Source organism: Periplaneta americana, chromosome 11 (assembly GCF_040183065.1).
Source record: "Periplaneta americana isolate PAMFEO1 chromosome 11, P.americana_PAMFEO1_priV1, whole genome shotgun sequence".
NCBI lineage: Eukaryota > Metazoa > Arthropoda > Insecta > Blattodea > Blattidae > Periplaneta > Periplaneta americana.
In genome coordinates, this window is record NC_091127.1 from 60,082,181 (window position 1) to 60,101,791 (window position 19,611).

The 19,611-nt window shown below is 32.6% G+C and overlaps 1 protein-coding gene across 1 annotated transcript; it reads left to right on the forward strand.

The window, feature by feature from the left end:
• Positions 1 to 511: 511 nt before the first annotated feature.
• LOC138709057 (amphoterin-induced protein 1-like) lies at positions 512 to 12,652 on the forward strand. The gene is made up of 3 exons (XM_069839556.1): positions 512 to 1,696; positions 3,313 to 3,396; positions 7,987 to 12,652. The coding sequence occupies exon 3, from the start codon at positions 7,991 to 7,993 to the stop codon at positions 9,272 to 9,274; it is 1,284 nt and encodes a 427-aa protein (XP_069695657.1). The 5' UTR covers positions 512 to 1,696; positions 3,313 to 3,396; positions 7,987 to 7,990; the 3' UTR covers positions 9,275 to 12,652.
• The last annotated feature ends 6,959 nt before the right edge of the window (positions 12,653 to 19,611 follow it).

Sequence of the window (19,611 nt, forward strand, 5' to 3'; positions counted from 1 at the left end):
CCACATTCTGCTAGAAGTCAATGACGGAAGTAGCCACGAGTGGGGCTACTTCCGTCATTGACTTCTAGAAGAATGTGGTGCCCACAAGTGGCGAGGAAACACGTTAAAGTCCGAAGTGTCCAACATTCCCGACTGTCCAACAGATCCTAATTTACCCTATAGGCTTATGGCGTAAGTTTTCGCTATTCTAATTGTTGGCGGTTCCATTGATGATCATTTTACTAACCTCTTTCCATTGTCTGAACATGTGAGTTTGGAGTAATTAATTAGTATGAAATACGACTTTAAAGTAGGTATTTAATTACTATAAAAGTTAAATAAAAAATATAGCATACCAAAATTATGAAATGTAATTTTCAGGAGCTTTCTATCGCCAGTATCGTATATGGGATTAAGCTAAAAAATATTTATCTTTAGAAAGTAAAATGAAGAGGCAAACGGTTATAATATTGCTTTTGTGTAATTAAATATGTTACATCATAAGCTGTTATACCTAAGAAAATATACATACTATATAAGTGATGACAGTTACATGTTTATTTATAAACAAATTTAAGAAGACTACAATGAAGGCAAAGTGAGATTTAATTACTCGAAGACTGTTACATCTCAACATGTAACACTGCTTTTAAACAATCAATGCAAGATGAATAGATTTTTACAGAGGAAGACAGTTGAATCTCTTCATGTAACAGTCATCTGGGATAAGGAATACAAAAAAGCAACTTATCCAAAACCGAAGACCGTTATAACTCTACATGTAACTCTATTAATCACCTCACAACCATGAAAACTAGCAAAGCACTGAGTTATTCCGATATGTAACACTAATCGCTCTTCCGTCAATTCCCCAATACAAAACCGAAGAGCGTTACATGCGCTTTCTAGCGCCTATTTCACGAACTACAGTTACAACGTTAATTCAGATGATAGAATACGTTTTTCTGCATACGAAAATGGTGTTATCTCAAAATCAACAATTTTATAGATGTAACACTCTTCTAGTGGGGGTGCGTTATGTGGATATAAAATTTTTGTTTGCTATAAAGTAAAATGGGTATGTAATTAATTGGACATATTAATATGGTAATAATTTAGTGCACAGTGGACATAATGAAATGGACGTTAAGGTTTTTGACTTAGAAAATAGACCTCGCGTCTGTGTTTCGACATAATCCCCAGTCTGTCTTGCATAACATTTTGTTTCTAATATAAAACCCGTTTTGATGGAGTTCATTTAAAGTGAGTAGGCCTACTGGCTTTTAAAAAAAACTTGAGATGAAGTTACAGGAAAACGAAAATTTATGATAAAAACCAGAAATTACATAAAAGGGATAAAAACTTATCAACGCGATCAAAATTAACTTAGATACTAGTAGCAACAGTTACGATGAAGACATCCTCATTGCAGTCCATGGAGATCCAGAGGGTGACGGGAGGTTAAGACTACCACATACAGCACAGGCACACTGCACAAAAATGTCATGTGTAAAATATAAGTAAAAGCACGTATTTGTCATTATCCTTGTGTCCGAGAGAGGAAGTTCCCCACTGTAGGAAGTATGACGTAAGTGATTTCACCAGTTATCTACAGAAGTGGACTTCATCAATGATAAAAACAGTGATACAGTGCCAAGAGAAGAAACCACTCACTGTGCAACATTTACGACTGTTAGAAGCATTGTAAACTTTAAAGGTAAACGATCATATAATTATTTATTGATGTTATTTTATATTTTCAAAAGTACCTATTATCATTAATGAAGAACATACAGACTTACGATTGATGGACATATTTCATTAATAATAAAAATAATAATAATTATCGTAATCTTTGCATTAATCCGTATTTAATTGTTTTTCCGCTTTACTTTTACGATAATAATAATAATAATAATAATAATAATAATAATAATAATAATAATAATAATGAAAACGATGAGAATAATGATCATTTTATTGAAATCTATTACAAAATATTTAAAATTGTATAGTTTACAATGAAGTTAGCTCACTAACGAAAAAAACAAAGCTTGCACTTGGGAGTGTTATTTGAAAATTGAAAGTAAAATTATGTACAGTACATCTTGCACGTTAAGATAAGAGACACATGTACTCGTAAGACATAGTCCACTACAAAAGGAAATAAGACTAACATCAGTATATCAATATATTACCGTTCATTGGTTACTGATTGAAGTTTATATTCTTCACATGATGCATAAACCCGTAACAACTATTGCATCTTTCCACTATCAATTACTTCTTCTTCTTTTCCTTCACGGTTTTTAGGCCATTTTAGCCTGTTCGGGCTCCAAAATCTTGTTGTGTCCATCTCTTCTTTGGTCGTCCTGGGTTTCTATGTCCTTGGGGTCTGTAGTTGTATGATGCTTGGGGTATCCTGTTTACTGATTTTATTTCGAACTGTTCTTTCCAATTGTTTATTTAATTCTTCTATTTTTAACTCTTGTCTTATTTCATTGTTTGGTTCTTCATCCAGTCTTCTGTATCCCGCTATAGGTCTGAGAAATTTCATTTCAGCTGTTTGTACTCTTCTTTTATTTTCTGCAGTCAATGTCCATGTTCCAGATCCATAAGTTACAGTGGGGATGGCCATTGCTTTATACATTCTTATTATTGCGTCTTTTCTAGTTTTATTTTTTAATATTCTCTTTATGGTTCCCGTTATGTAATTAAATTTATTTAGTTTTTTCTTAATGTCTATTTCAGACCCAAATGTTATTTCGCATTCTAGGAAATTAAACATTGACACTTGTTCTATACTTTTATTTTCTATAATTATTTTGGACCGGACCGAATGAGTACCTTTAAATGACAATTATTTCAAAATGTTATTTACATATTTTACTCTGAATTTTGTTTCTAGGCACTGTGTGTACAATTATTGATGCCGACTAGTGTCATCTATGTGATTTGTTGCACGCTACAAACATATCACGCTCTGTTTCAAGCTGATTATATATCACTAATTTCAACAAATGTGCATCTGTTACTTGTAATTTATTAATTTCTTAAACTTCGTACACGTTGATTGTATTTTAATGATTTATTAACCTTTATATTGGTTAGCTGAATTTTATTAATTCCATAAAATCTGTAATGACTGCTTGTATATTTTACCGATTTTATAAACTTTCCGCCAGATTCTATTGTTTTACAATTTGTATCTACTTAGTAACCATGATTTCAAATGATATATTTATGTTCAAACTCAATTCATGTTCTAGAATTTTGTTGAAAGTATTCTAACTTTTTAAATTTATTTCCTTGGTTATTACTTATTCATTCTAGTGGAATTAAGATCATCAGGCCTTATCTTGACCACCGCCGGAGACACAAATACAAGAATAAGAAGATCAACAGAGAAAAATAAAGGTATAAATACATGAATACAAAATACAAATGCAGAGAGAAATAAAAAGCAATACGTTATATGAAAGTATAACTATTGATTTCCTAACATATTTAACGATTAAGCGAGTAGTACAAGCCACACAACTTCCAGCAACTTGATTCTTTACAGTTCAATTATATATACTAATGTACAGTCTCAAAGAGTTTACAAGAGTGGTGAGATTTGTAACAATTGTTGTGATAAGTGCATAAGAAAAATGTAAGTTTGTAATTAAAAATTAAAAAAAGAATTCTGTATGAAGCAACTATGGAATTCAGAAAACATTTTTAGCTTCAGAATACTGGTTACTGCACTGAAACTCCACACGTAATTCGGTACATCGTAGTAATATAATAAAGCCTATGTAAACATTTTTTGATTGAAGACAGCGCCTTCTTCCGTCGGACCCCGGCCACAAAGTCACTCGTAAGTTAATGAGTGCATTACTGCACTTGTGGTTGGACATTGTCTACTGTGACACGGTACACGAATGTAGTCCAACAAAGGGGAAAACAGTACTATGTATAACTTAAAAATGAGCGGGATTCAATCTGACATCGGAACTTGAATCCGGTGTGGCTTAGTGGATAAAGCGCCAGCACGAAAACCTGGAAACTCGGGTTCGATTCCCAGTGCCAGAGAGAATTCTTCTCCTTTCTACCTATTCTTTACCATATAGTATTCTGAAGATAAAAATTTGTTGTTAATTTGTTAATTGCTTTGTACATTTATTTTCTTTTTTTTTTCAATTTTTTTTAAGTTTGTTATTTAACGACGCTGTATCAACTACTAGGTTATATACCGTGGATGGGATTGGTGATAGCGAGATGGTATTTGACGAGCTTAGGCCGAGATTCGCCATAGATTACCTGGCATTCACCTTACGGTTGGGGAAAACCTCGGAAAAAGTGCAAACCGCGTAATCAGTCCAAGCGGGAATCGAACCCGTGCACGAGCGCAATTTCAGATCGGGAGACAGGCGCCTTAACCGACTGAGCCACGCCGGGGGCTTTTTTAATTTTAAACTGAAAATTGCATTAATTTCACGCACTTATGACAACAATTGTTTCTCTTTCAGTGGCGAGCTAAAGTTTTTCTGCATATATTATATTTTAAGTTACAATTATTAGTAAAGTAAATAAATAAATAAATAAATAAATAAATAAATAAACAAATAAATAAATAAATAAATAAAACACAGGAGTTCTAGCAACTTGATGCTTTACAGTTCAATTATAATATCATTCTAATATACAGTCTTAAACAGTATACAAGAGTGGCGTGATTTGTAACAAGTGTTATGATAAGTGCATTAGAGAAATGTAATTTTGTAATTATAAACAACAAAATTCTGTATGAAGAAACTATGGAATTCACAATACATTTTTAGCTTCAAAATACTGGTCAATGAAAGGAATAATACTTCTGGATTGTTCATTCTCTATATCTAATATTACTTTGTTTGTTCAAAATGCGTTATGAAACATGCTCCGTAAGTGACGGCATCTCCTCTTGAATTATATATATATATATATATATATATATATATATATATATATATATATATATATATATATATACATACATACACGTAGGTGACACATGATTATATACTACTAATTTTTTAATGACGTATCGCAACAATTCAGACTCTCCACGTTACTACAAGTGATATGATTAAGCCTTCTAGTTTATTGTCTTAAAATATTAAAAATATATAAGGTAATTCAGAGGAAGACGCCACACCTAAGGCATTCCTTGGCTATACAACTCAAACCTGAAGTGATAAGGCAACGCAAACAAATTTATCGTATTTTCAATTATAATTGACTCTTTTTAATGATTGGTTCCTTTCCAAGTACGTATATTATTAACAATTGAGACAGGGAAATCAAAATCTCCCTAACTCCAATAAACAAAATTTTACAGGAGAGAGAAAAAACTTATTATTTTTCTTACTAACTTTAAATATTATACATTTATCTACTAATATTGTGTAAAATTAGATTCTTTACTTCAAAACCTATATTTTTACATTATCTTACGCTACAATTTGAAATAAACAGTGCTGAAGTTAGTGGTTTTCTGACTTCCAGAGTGTATGAATTAAGAAAAGTGAATAAATATGAGCCATGTGAAGAAAAAAAGATAACTATATCATAATTCCCTTATGAAACATTGGAATATACGAGAAAATGGACGTTTATTATTAAAATTAACATTGCTACCTTTATTTTAAATTTCAAATATATGAGACGGAAAATAAAAAATTACCAAAAAGCACATCAAAATACAAAAAAAAATCACAAACAATATTAAAATGTTAACACAGTCTCATTCATGTTACAGAATCTGTTTTTTTCTCTCACTCTCATGTTCTTCCTGTGCATCTAGATTCTAGATTATTACTGTCCGCAAACAGAGTTTGGTAATTCATCCTACTTTCCTCAGAAATAAACTGCATTAAATTTTGCAAGTCCTTTTGCTTTCTTCTTTCAATGGCAATGCTGAATTGTACTTTAGTTGACTGGGGAATGATGTATCTGTACTGGGTTTCTGGAAATTAATCGACTCGATATTGTGCATTTAATAGTCTTACTTACATGGATTTAATAGATTTTTGTGACATTCTGAATACCGTATCGTATCACTTTACTCAGCTGGTTGAGCGATAGTATTGCCACCTACCGGAAAATTAAGCTTGGAATGCAATAAACTCTCTTATTCCATGGAGTAAGTGGAGTTCTGACTTCCACGAGTTTTAAAACAGCCCCCAGAATGCAGATGAATGTTGATATTAGTGTATTCTTGCCTTCCACGTATGCGGGATAAACTAAAAAGCATCATCCAGCCCATAACTCAATTTTTTCAAAAATTGGAGTTAGTGGGTTTTTGATCTCCCTGTCTCAATTTTTCACGTTAAAAGAATTCGTGCCAGGGTGGCATTTTCCCCCATATATACGGGGAAGATGCCACTTGGTAAGGGGTAAGATTCAACAACACAGTAAATGGCATAGGCCTACATAAAATAAACATTGGAATATTATGTATATTTTATTACAACTATGGAGAAACATCTGTGAATTAATTACAAATTTGTTTCATGATTATTTTAAAAAAATTCATTAATTAGAACACAATTCTGAATGTTGGTACGAGCCTTCACCACATTTCATACAGTGCAAAATTACCACTGCAATCTTCGTGCAACCGTTTCTTGCATACGATGCACTGATTCCAGTCACACTTGGGACCTTTCTTAACGTAAAAGTGTCCATTACAAACAATACAAAATCATCATCATCTTCATCAAAACTATTGCCACTGTCATCGTGACTAATATTATCACCAGAGGAAGAAGATGAACTTCCACATATCTTTTTCTTCCTTGGTTGGGAAGGTTTCTTTTTATTTCTGGCCTTTTCCCGCATAGTTTCTCTTCTCTGTGCTATAGTTATGACCTCCGCTGTTTATTTTTTACGCCCACAGGATTTAGGTTTTCTTACTTGAGGAATAGGGCTGATTGTTTTCAGAGTTCAAATTCCATTATCCGTTCCGATGGGAGCAACTGTTGATGTAGGTCTACTGCCACATGCTCCGCTAATGACAGGACCTGCTGAACCTTTAGAAAGGTTTGAAGATTCCATCCGTCTTTTCAGAGTTCTATATGGAATGTCATACATCCTCCCTGCACCCCATAATGTTTTTCTTCCATACTTTACATCTTCAGCAGCTCGAATTAAATTTTATTCTGACCAAGTTGTCCGATCTGTTTTTCTTTTGTAGTCTCGAGACATCGACTGTATAGAAATGAAATTGTGAATTATATTTTTAACCTTTGATACCTTTTGTAAAGTATCAGAGAATATGTAAAATAATATAATGAAAAATATTATCAAATAATTACCTTTCCACAACATAATTTAGGGTTAAATAATATATTTCTTAACCATGTTGCGTCTCCCCCAGTTACAAGGGGAAGACGCCACTCACACTTAGGCCTACTTGCCTACTGCCGTAAGGTTGTTGCCGTAGCTACATGCCTCGTGTGCGTAACAGAATGCACAGCTCACGTATATAGCAGGTATTCCATTTAAAATAAAATATCAGTCTATGAACCTTAGGCATAAGCAACGGAATATTATAAAGTATCTACTCACCGGGCTATATGCTCACAATATCCAAAATAACGGCGATGAAAAGCGATGAAGACAAATGCACACGCTACGTGTCCATCCTGTCAAGAACCTTCAAACTTGAAGGTCCGCGCTGACCAATGCTGACACATAAAAGAACTGCAAATAAAGATGCGACTTCCCCAAACTGGCGTGTTCCACCGAATTACCTTCCTACTTAAATAAAATCATATTATATGCATCAAAATATGGATATGAGTTATGCGTGAATTGGACATAAGAAGGATTTCTTATAACCGAAAGTAATAAATTGATACAAAACGCTATATGTATATTCTCAACAAATCTAATGTTCTTCTTACATTTGCGAAAACTAGCATTTCAAATAGATATAAACTGAAACGAGTTCTTTAAGAGCTATCACATCTGTTGCAGGAATATGATACTTCTGCTGTCATTCTGGACTACGACTGCTGTTATTTGGACAACTGTTGCATCTGAATGCGATGTGATAACATCCTGCTTCAAATTACACGGTTGTGGTCCCGTAATCCATAACTGCAGTGGCCAAAATATTCCAAGACTTAGCAACAGCTACTTCTCAGCATACGACACTATCGACACGATCAGACAACTTACAATTAATGATGCGCAATTATCAGAGATAGACAATGATTTTTTCTTAAGAAAGAAATATTTAATGTACTTAAATTTGTCAAAAAACATATTGGACTCGCTAGACACTCAGGTATTCGCCCCTTTGAAAAATCTAATAATCTTAGATCTGTCACACAATCGATTAACATACATTAATTCTGAGTTGTTTTCTGAACAAACTAGATTACAAAAATTGATATTATCTTACAACAGACTCACCACATTCAATGACTCAGATTTATTCGCTAATCAGTTAGAGCTTTCATGTTTGGACTTATCCCATAATCAGATCGCATTCTTAGCACATAATCTATTTGTCCCTCTAACCAAATTAGAAAATTTGATACTTACTGGAAACAAAATTACACATTTTGATGAGTGGCAATTATACCCCCTTGGCTCTTTGAGGAAATTTTACATAAATGAAAATGAATTGCTTTGTAATTGTGAAATTCTTCATTTAGTGTGGTTTTTAGATCTAAAGAATGTGAATGAAGCTGAAGTCACATGCAGGAATTCTACTACGGGGAAAGAGATGTTTCTCGCTGATTTCTACAACAGCATTTGTAACAAACCTGATTTCACAACAATGAAAATACCATCAGACTTGTTAGAAACAGAGAATAAAGTTTCCGATTCATGTGATAATATCAAGAAAGATATTGTTATTTATGTACTGACGTCATTTATCGCTATATTCATTCTGGTTTTGATTTTGTGGAAAATTAAAGTATGTTACCATGAGGGATTATTTTTCTCGCGTAGACTAAACACAAGTTATGACGATGTACTGCCAAATCACGAATATTATTACGAAGAAGTGGGTATGGCAGCAAACGCAATAACCCCAGTCAACTTATCTTCGCTGCCAATTACATCAAATGGACCAACAGTTGGACCACCTCTCAATCCGTCTACAGAGAGATCCCAAAAGCGAGTTAATGTAACTGTGCAATACGGCGATGTTGGTAATGACAGAATATCTAATATAAACGGATACGATTATGTTACACAAGGCGAAACTGTGTTAAGAGACAGAGATTCCGCATATATAGTGCCGCCATAAAGGAAATTTCATAAAATTTGTCACTTATAACTAAACACTAGCCCTTTGACTTTTATTACTACTATTGCCGTTTTTTATGTCTTGCGGTTCGTAGTCCAAAGCTTAGCGATCTGCAATGAAGTCGATGACATACATTTCGAATATCGATTTGCAAGATAAAAGTTGCATTTGGAAACTTTGTCCGTCTTTATATGAATGCAGTGCGAGTGGCTGGATCTACTGCTTTGTCTTTAAAACTACTTTCTTTTCATACTCATTTACATACCACAGTACCGCCGGTTACTTATTCTGCAGGTGAAACAATGTCTTTCGCGTTACGTAACTATTTAATGACGCCTCGCAGACCCAAGAATATAACTACCTGAACACACTAGATCATCCCCCAGAACAGCGGTCATCAGCACAGAGCAACGTCGGGCAAGCGTCGCTTACCTGTGGATAAGAGACTTGTTATGGTGCAACTGTGGCTGTTGGCGGGTATGCTCTCTCCCACAACTTTCTGTACGACGGGGCATATTACGTTGCACCGCTTACCCTTCACCCATTAGAGCGCGTGCTGACGACCATTGCCCCAGAATATTTACACTTATTTCAAATGTATTTTGTATATGCTTGTACAGCGTGTTAAAAATTATTCAACAGATTCAGAAACGGTTGTTATGGGTTATTTTACGACGGCATAACAACATCTCAGGTTATTTGCTTCTGAATGATATGACGGCGATAATGTCGGTGAAATGAGTTCGGGATCCAGCACCGAAAGATACCCAGCATTTGCCCGTTTTGGGTTGAGCGAAAAACTCGGAAGAAAACTCAACCCGGTAACTTTCCCCGAACGAGTTTCGAACCCGGACCAACTGGTTTCGCGGTCAGAAGGGCTATACATTACTCTACAGGTGTGGGCAGTATTAATCGAAACAAGAAAAAATGTTTATCATGCCTTTAATTTTATTCGTAGTTTTGTATGCAGGTCTTTCACTGCAAACCCAGCAATCTCCAAAATTACCCATTTTTCGCCTTCCTTTCGGACACCGCATTATATCTACATGTCATGTCTTAATGTTGTCTATCATCTTTTATCTTCTTCTTCCCCGAAAGTTTCTCCCATTCACTGTTCTTTCCAGTGCATCCTTCGGAAGTTAGTTACTTCTTAGTGCCAGTATCTTTCCTTTTCCACATCAATTTCAGAATAATTTATTCCTTCAGTCACTTTCATAGCACATCTTCATTTTTTATTGTCTGTTCATTTCACACATTCCATTCTTCTAAATATTCACATTTCAAAGGCTTCCATTTGCTTCCCTTCACATCGTCGTAATACAGTATTCATCTTTCTGGGTCCTAAAATCGATATCTTCCAAGATAAGAGTACTTGTTCATCAACGTCATAGGAGATGGACAATATAATTTCCATCCATTGTAACGCAATCTTCTGTCCTATGTTTAAAGGAATACAGGCTAGTTATCATTTCCTTCACTCCATTTCCGGTATGAAACTGTATATCTGATAAATAACCAAGTAACGGCTCACATCAGAATATGCTATTCTTGTAATAGGCTACTAATTTCAAAGCCTTATGTCGTAAAAAATTTAATTTAGGACCCAGGTTAATTACATTTTTCTTGTGATGAGTACTGTTACCTTTCAGAATAATGAATGATTTTATTTTAATAGAGATCACATTGATCATCATATACAATGTTGATTGTTAGGAACTTATATATTTGTGGTTTTGGATTTTATGAGACATATTTAGGGCTATTAGACTTTCACTTGTTTGATGAATACTAACACCTCTCAAAATAATCAATTCTGTTTCATTAATATAAATTATATTGACTATTTCGTTTATATGATGTCATTGCATTTTCGACCAATGAAGTGTAATGACATTTTTAATTTCAACCAATCACAGTCAGACTTTGCGATAATTTCTGCAGCTAGATTTATCGCTATCAATTTATCGCATGGTCGTTCTTTTGTTTAGTCGTTGTCGCCAACTGTTTCCCCGTAAATTGATGCTCATGAATACATTAAGCTGCAACTACACGGTTAAACTTTTCTTTCAACTTTAAAGCAATGAATGCAAGATTGATATTTAATATTAATTAATATATTTACGCAGTGAAGACGACGTTCAAAACGGCGCACCATGTAGACACAAAATATTTATGCATTTTAACTGAACGTACCTTTTATACTTGATTCTATTCTTCCCAGATTGCACGCATACGCGATTGGAATATTGAACTGTGTAGATGCAGCTTTAGTTCCGTTACACACTATAGCGAGAATGCGTTTGTCGAGCTATAATAATGATTTCGTGTAGCACTGATGTAAGTAACGGTCGAAACAAGGCACAGCTGACATTGGTCCTGCTTCCACAGGTAGGCCTAAGGTAACCTATAAAATTGTAGCCTATAACATTTGTATTGAAATTAAACAATTAATAGATGTTCAAATTTATGTAACATCATCGCATATCAAACTCAAAGACCTTGCATAGTAATAATGTCTTTGATCATACTGCCTTTCGTATGGCATAATAAAATTCGTGTTTTAATTAGGCCTATATATATACAGAGATGGCTTCACTGTGTAGCAACATGTCTCTCTGTGAATACATAAGCATTGGTATATAGCTGTCCCCACTGTTACTGTTAAATTAAATTATGATTTCAGCAGATAATGAAAATGTATTTGCTATAATAATAACAGAAAAGTGCAGTACATGTAATTAACACTGTTAAACTAGTATTTCGCTTTTCGCAATTGGCATTACTGAATAATAACATCGAATTTCTTTATTGCAATAATCGATATTCATCTACGAGTATTTCAACTTCACAATGTCTGAATAGGTTAAGTATTCTTTAATATATAATTATTAACATTTTGCGGTCGAATTTTAGGGATATGTTATTTAAATTTTTATTTTATTCACGAAATAGTCCTAATAAAGGTCACTCGAGGTCTGAGATATCCCAGATAAATTCACTCGCTTCGCTCGTGGATTTATCGGCAGATCTCAGACCTCTCGTGACGTTACTACAGATAATTTCCTTTGATGTTGATGAACAAGTACTCATATCTCGGGGGATATTAATTTAGCATTCAAGTTTCTTAGACCTTTGTCTTGTTTCGTTTAAAACTGCAACTTCATACATTATAGAATGTTTTTTTTACATTGTATAATTGTGACTTAAAATGTGTGATGTAAGTTTCAATATTTGACATTTACGAGTATTTTCAAATTTAGAACTGATAGATTTAAAGACAATTGCTTCATTAACCAAATGAGCTGGAATTTAGACTGGTACTTGACTTAATTGTAAAAGATTTATTGTCAGTTAAATTAATTATACAGTGTATAATAACACAGTTTGTGTAACAATTCAATACCCGAATTACCATTGATCGAAAAGTTATCCTTAACTTGAAATTATACTAGCACAAGTACTCAGGCTACCCACATCATCTGGTAGGATGGAAGAGAAGGCCTTATGTCCATAATCCTGTCAGATTAAATAAATATATATATATATATATATATATAAACACATACACAAATGAACAAACAAACAAACGAATAAATAAATAAATAAATAAATAAACAAATAAATAAATAAATCATCCATGGGTAGCCAAACACAAATTCGCGAATACTGTCACTAAACAAAGAAAAAAATGAACCTTACTATCTACAAATCTTGTGATTCAAACGTATTTAATTCAATAAGAAGTTGTGTTACCTGGAAATGTAAATCAATTATAGACTTACTTACAAATGGCTTTTAAGGAACCCAGAGGTTTATTGCCTTCCTCACATAAACCCGCCAACATATTTTTCTGGATTGACCCATAGATGCTACATTCCCTCCCATCTCAAACGTCTAGAGTTAATGTTCCTAATTATGTTACGTAAAGAATACAATGCGTGCAGTTCTGTGTTGTGTATCTTTCTCCATTCTCCTATAACCTCATCCCTCTTAGGCACAATTACTTTCCTCAGCACCTTATTCTCGAATACTCTTAACCTCTGTTCTTGTCTCAAAGTGCAAATCCAAGTTTCACAATCTTACAGAACAATCGTTAATGTAACTGTATTATAAATTCTTTCAAATTTATTGAAAGCACACTGGATGGAAAGAAAATCTGAACCGGATAATAGCAGGCTTTTTCTCACATTTATTCTGAGTTTAATTAATTAAATTCATTTATTTTACCAGCTAGCTAGCGAGTACAAATTAAAATTAAAAAAACAAAAATGTTTCTAGCCACTACCGTGAGAGCCAGGCTAGTGTAGGGTGTGATCTTAGTCAATAATATAACATAAAATTTACAAGGACTGTTTACTAAATACAGTAAGTACCTCAATTCAAACCAATAAGTAACACACATGCAAAAAAAGGAGACAAAAAGAGAGAGAAAACACACTTAGTATAAATTGACAATCAGAAGGAAGCCAATAATATTCAATAAAAACATGAATATAGTCGACAGAAATGAAAAGTTAAAAAAAAAAAAATATATATATATATATATATATATATATATATATAGACATTTGTTAATATTATACATTATGAATAATTTTATAAATTTCTTTTTTAAAAACTTCAATTTTAAAGTATTTCAAATTTGGAAAATAGTTTGTAATTTTATTATAATTCCTCCCAAGTGTCATTCACATTTATTACTGTTGCTCCAAACTAGTTGGATTTTTCCATCTTTGTAAAGGATAAATTTCCAAATTTTCTGAATTATAGACTACAGAGTGCAATAATTCTATGCCCAAAGGTCAAGGCTTTGTAATCGACCTAAAATCAAGAATGTTTTGTCACATAATAGAACAAATATAATTGAGATGCTATTGACCAACAAAGGTCTGAAAGTCTTCAGAATGAGACCCAAGCACTTAATTTAGATCTTTCAGATTTGACAATTTCAATTATTTGAACTTGTTTCTAATTTTCTTTTGTGCGGTTTTATGATTGTTTTCTACATGGTAACGACCAAGTGAACACAACATCTGATAGAGGTGCAATGGGTCATGTCGCTAGCCTTCTTGAGGCAGCCTATACTATATGAGAAACCCCTCAGATGTTTGAGCTTAGACTCTGCTGTATTATTGACCTATTCAATTGTTTTAAGGCTTAATTATATTTATTTCACATTCAACAGACACTTTATAAATATTATTTCGAGGTATAATTTCCAGAACTGAAATAAAGAAGTGATTTATTTATACATTAGGAACAGTGCAATGTGAAATTGAACATATCAACGTGTGCATGGAAAGCTTATTTGAAGATTGGAAATGAACTATGGAACAGGACTAAGAATCTTTGTGATATTAACAGAATATGTTGGAATGTTATCTTACTTCAAATTGTGACGAATCTTAAGAAATGATTTTAACTTCAATATACTTTGACCTTATGACGTGTATGCAGGTATATTTTCCAGTTTTGTAATTTTACGATTTAACATTAAAGGCATGAAATGGATGAATACTTTCATGAGAATAACAGATATATAGGCCTACCAATAAAACTGAGGTATTAAAGTAAATGTGTAAAAAATGTACAAGAACTTTCTTAAAGAACAATGACTTATGTTACTTAGATTAAATTCTAAGTTTAGCTTGATGTGATGTGATTGGTTATATGTTATTTATACTGCCATAGGAGCTGTATGTAATACAGAGACATTATTATGACGTGATGCGAGAAAACGTTGGGTGACTCCTGGCCCACTGCTAGCGTGGTTTCCGGCGACAGCATAACCACTTCTCCGGCACTTCTACAACACATAACAGGAATAACAATACAAGTTCAATAATTTGAACTTAAAACGCTCATATTCGTTCCTGAAAATGGCCCCCAAACACAAAATACATCTTCTGATAAATGAATGAACGATACTCTGAAGTTCCACATACTTTTTCACTGAGCCTGTTTCTTTAAATCTTTTAGAGAGTTTTAAAATTGTTTTGGCAGAAGGAAAAGGTCTGTTTGGAAGCTTTCTTCGAAATTTACGTCTTGTTTCCGCACACAACGTTCTGCCTTTTATGTACGTATTGTACATATTCATATGTTCACGCAATTTATTGGTAGGCATCACGTAAATACACAACAATCACTAAACTTTTTACAATAACTTTGTACACTTCAAGACTCAAGACTATTGTGACATTTTCTTGTGAATGCAAATGCCATACGGCGACTGAGGACCTAGTACGCCGCATCTGTAACATCCCGCGCAAGAAGAGGGCCGCCAGTAACCAGCCACTTTCTCGCATCACGTCATAATAATGTCTCTGTGTAACAGCTGGGAACTATATGTTAAAAACTAACATTGATCGCATATCAACATCTATTCTTAGTCAATTAAAATTAGTGAAATAGAGTTTCAGTAAGTCAAAGATTTAGTTTCGGAAAACGTATTCTTTTTCTTTCTTGTGTTAAATTTTACAATACCTTGTTAACAAGTTTCAGCCTGCTATTGGCCATTTTCGGAACTGATTGTTGCTGGTCTTGGTGCCTTTGACTCCACATTACACTACACAAACAGGAAAGAAAACAAAAGCGCCAGGACCAGCAACAACCAGTCCTGAAGACGGCCAATAGCAGGCTGAAGTGATATAGTGTTAAAAGTTGAGTAATCAAGATGTATAATATTTTATTGTATTAGAAAACTTTATTTCTTCTAATCTTTATACTTTCTTCTAATCTTGTAAGAGTCAATTAAATCCCACAAGAAATTTGATTTTCACTAGATAAATAAAAAACTCTAGTGAGATTAGTGTTCATTAATTACTAATAAATTTACCATAAAAGCGTTTAATACAAATTATAAAATGCTTGTAAAAACACTGTTTTACAGAAAATTGTGTAACGTCTTCAGGAATTTCAATCCACTGAAATTTAAATTATACTCTAGTGCATATCTGAATAAGTTGCCTGTGTAGGATACAATAGTGTATATTTTATTAAAGTTGGTAATTAAAACATAATATTATATGTTAGTCTTTAATTTCACCTTATTTCATTTCATTTATTCATGTATATAAACTATAAAATATTGTACAGATGTAGTGAATTTATATATTCGTTTCAGGAATTTGAATCCACAGAATTTTAAATTACACTCTAGTGCAGGCATGTCAATTGATGCCCACAGGAGCAAGCGCGCGCTTTAGAGCCCAGGAGATACTGAGAGCTTTACAGCGGAAAGGAAAGAGACAGACGAAAGAGGTGGTATATGCCGCTTGGTCGAGCTATATTCAGGGACTCTATAGATGAAGGGAAGAGAATTTATTCAAATTGTATCCATGTTAATTTTTAGATTTGCCTGCGAAGTATAAGTGCATTATAAGTATGTAAGTTTTAATTTTAATGCTCATTTTCACAAGTTTGATTTTTTTATTCAAAAGAAATATTTTCTCAACTTTTCCTATAGAAAAGTGAAATTTTCAGGTATAGGCCTATTTAATTAGTGGCCTTACAGAATATTTTCGTAAATCTAATATACCGTTTATACGTATTACTGAAGATAGTGTATTCAAAATTTAGAAAATATTCGCATGGAAATTGTTTGCAAGGAAATGAATTAACAAGGCAACTACTGTTACATCATAAGCAAACGATACGTGCCCATGTGTTGTAAAAATATCAGCTCTATAGCTTCAGCAGATTTCGAGAAAATAATTTAATATTCTGATGATAGGAAGTTGCTCACAAATATCACCTTAAAAGCATAATGCGATAAGAGTTTTGTTATGTAATATTAACTAAACTTAAAACAGATACAGTACCTAGGTAACTTTGCTTTGTACTGTAATATTGTTTTATTAGTTTATTGATTACTTTTGTAAGGCTAAAGATACCATCAATATAAATTCCAACTTATCATGTCATACTCATCTCTTTCTTTGGAATATAACTTTGTTTATGAATGATGTGTTTCATCAACTTAATACAGTATAATATTATACTACTATGGAATTTGAGTGACTATTCCTTCTTAACTCGCTATAATGTTATTAAGATTTAAAACCCAAGTGCAATATTAAGAAATCAGTGTTAGTACTTTTGTTTTACAGAAAATATAGATAATATTAAACAGAAAGAAGCCATATAAAATAACGACATAAAATTTCACGTTCCGTTTGAAGTTTGTGCACCACTGTTTTCTTAATCCAACAGGTTGCTTATTCATATACACAACCCTTCCTCTTTCCATACTTAGCGCTTGCTGCCCGCTCACGACGTCAAGGTCAGAAAAATGCTCTTGCTTTGACATCACTGCTCTAGTGCATATCTGAATTAGTTGTCCGTTTAAGATACAATATTGTGTATATTTCATAAAAATTGGTAATTAAATATAATATTGTATTTTAGTCTTTAATTTCATCTTATTTCATTTCATTCATTCATGTGTATATATACTATAAAATATTGTACAGATGTAGTGAATTTATAGATTTGTAAATATTTCATTAAATTTTTAATTTAATTTCTTCTCCTCAATAACCTCATCCATCCATTTAACATAAATTATATCAGATACTACTTATAAGAATACCTTCCACATGAAATTTAATTAATCAATGTCCTATAAATAAATTTATATTTTATTTAAAATCCTAACATACTTATCTCAGATAAAATAGGGTTTTCTGTAAAATTGGAGTATAATAATAATAATAATAATAATAATAATAATAATAATAATAATAATAATAATAATATAATAATCATAAAAGTAATATACTATTTATGGTACTTTAAGAGAACAAGTGTTTCCCTTAGTTTATTTCCTTTGTACAAGAAAAATGAACTTTCTTTTAGAACAGTATTTAACAGTCTTAAATTAAAAACTGATGAAATAATCCTCAATTTAGAATTATCTACGATTTTAATGGAAGTAGATTCGACTGAAATAAATAATGCATCAGCTGAATTCATTCATGTTGTCATTGAATTGTGTACTTCCGCTTTTACCAGTTAACCTGGGGAAATGCAGTTACAGTGGGTTTGAAAAATGAATATATTGTTTAACAAGATCCGCGTATAAAAATGATATTCAACATGTAATCCCAATTCATTTGTGCCATTGACAGATGTTAGGCTATTTTTTGTAGTGTAATAGATCACCTAAACCTGACGTAATGAATCTAGCGTTATGCACAGGAAGAAGTTACATAAGAGGAAAATCTGATCAGGCAAATACTGAAGAGTAATGCAAGCAGGATTTTCACTGTAATATGGAACACTTGTAATCAAGTTGTGACAGGACGACGTTAAATAATAATTAAAGTATTTGGAGCATATATATATATATATATATATATATATATATATATATCGCTCTCAAAAAACACATCTTCACACATAGAAGAATCTGAAATTTCAGGAAATTATTCAAGAGGACCACAAGTAAAATGATGTTATTAAATAATAGAACTCCTTCTTGGTTAACAATTGTACCAACGAAACTGAATACAAATAGAACAGATTGTTGTGAATTTCAAGCACAACAAAGGATTATACTATAGAACAACTTCGAAAACTCCGTTGGTCTGCACATGTGTCAATCTTAAAGAGTGACACAATACACTATTCACCTCCTCCTTCCTGTCAGCCAATAACGGGAGAAAGCGTTACTTACGTAGGCTTTCAAGGAAGCAGAATATTTTCGTATTTTTGTACACAGTAATAACTCAAAAAGTAGTAGTCAGTTTCTAATAAGGAAAAAAAAAGCATGTTGAAGAGTATTGTTTGCAGATTTTTAAGATGAGTCACCGCAATATAACAAATGTAAGATTCCTTAATCAAGATTTGTTTTATACTACTGTAGTGTGGGAAAATATGTTTCTGAAGTAGAAAATGGAAGCGATAAACTTTTTTTCTTGAAGAGATAAGTGATAAGCAGGGAAAGGATTTATATGTAAATACATATTTACTTATAAAGCTAATATAATTTATATTTTGCATTATCTTTATGTTTCACAATGTGTAGGGTTGAAAAATCCTACTTTTATTTTCCATATTTTTCCATATTTTGGAGTTTAGTACATATTTTCGTTAATTTCCATATATTTTCCATATTTCATATAAAACAGTCCATATTATATTAGGTTTAACAATAAAACAAAACAAAATTCCATTAACTTTTAAAAATACATTTCAACAATAGAGATTTAAACACATGTTCAGTAATCCCTTTAACATCAGAGTTATTTGAAAATTAGCAGTCCTATCAACAATGGGAAAGTAAGTTACAAAACTGTATTAATTTAATTTAAAATTTTTAACAGACTTCAGTTGTG

What these genes read in the sequence shown, in the direction of transcription:
- LOC138709057 (XM_069839556.1), top strand. Translation starts at nt 7,991, where the DNA reads ATGATACTTCTGCTGTCATTCTGGACTACGACTGCTGTTATTTGGACA.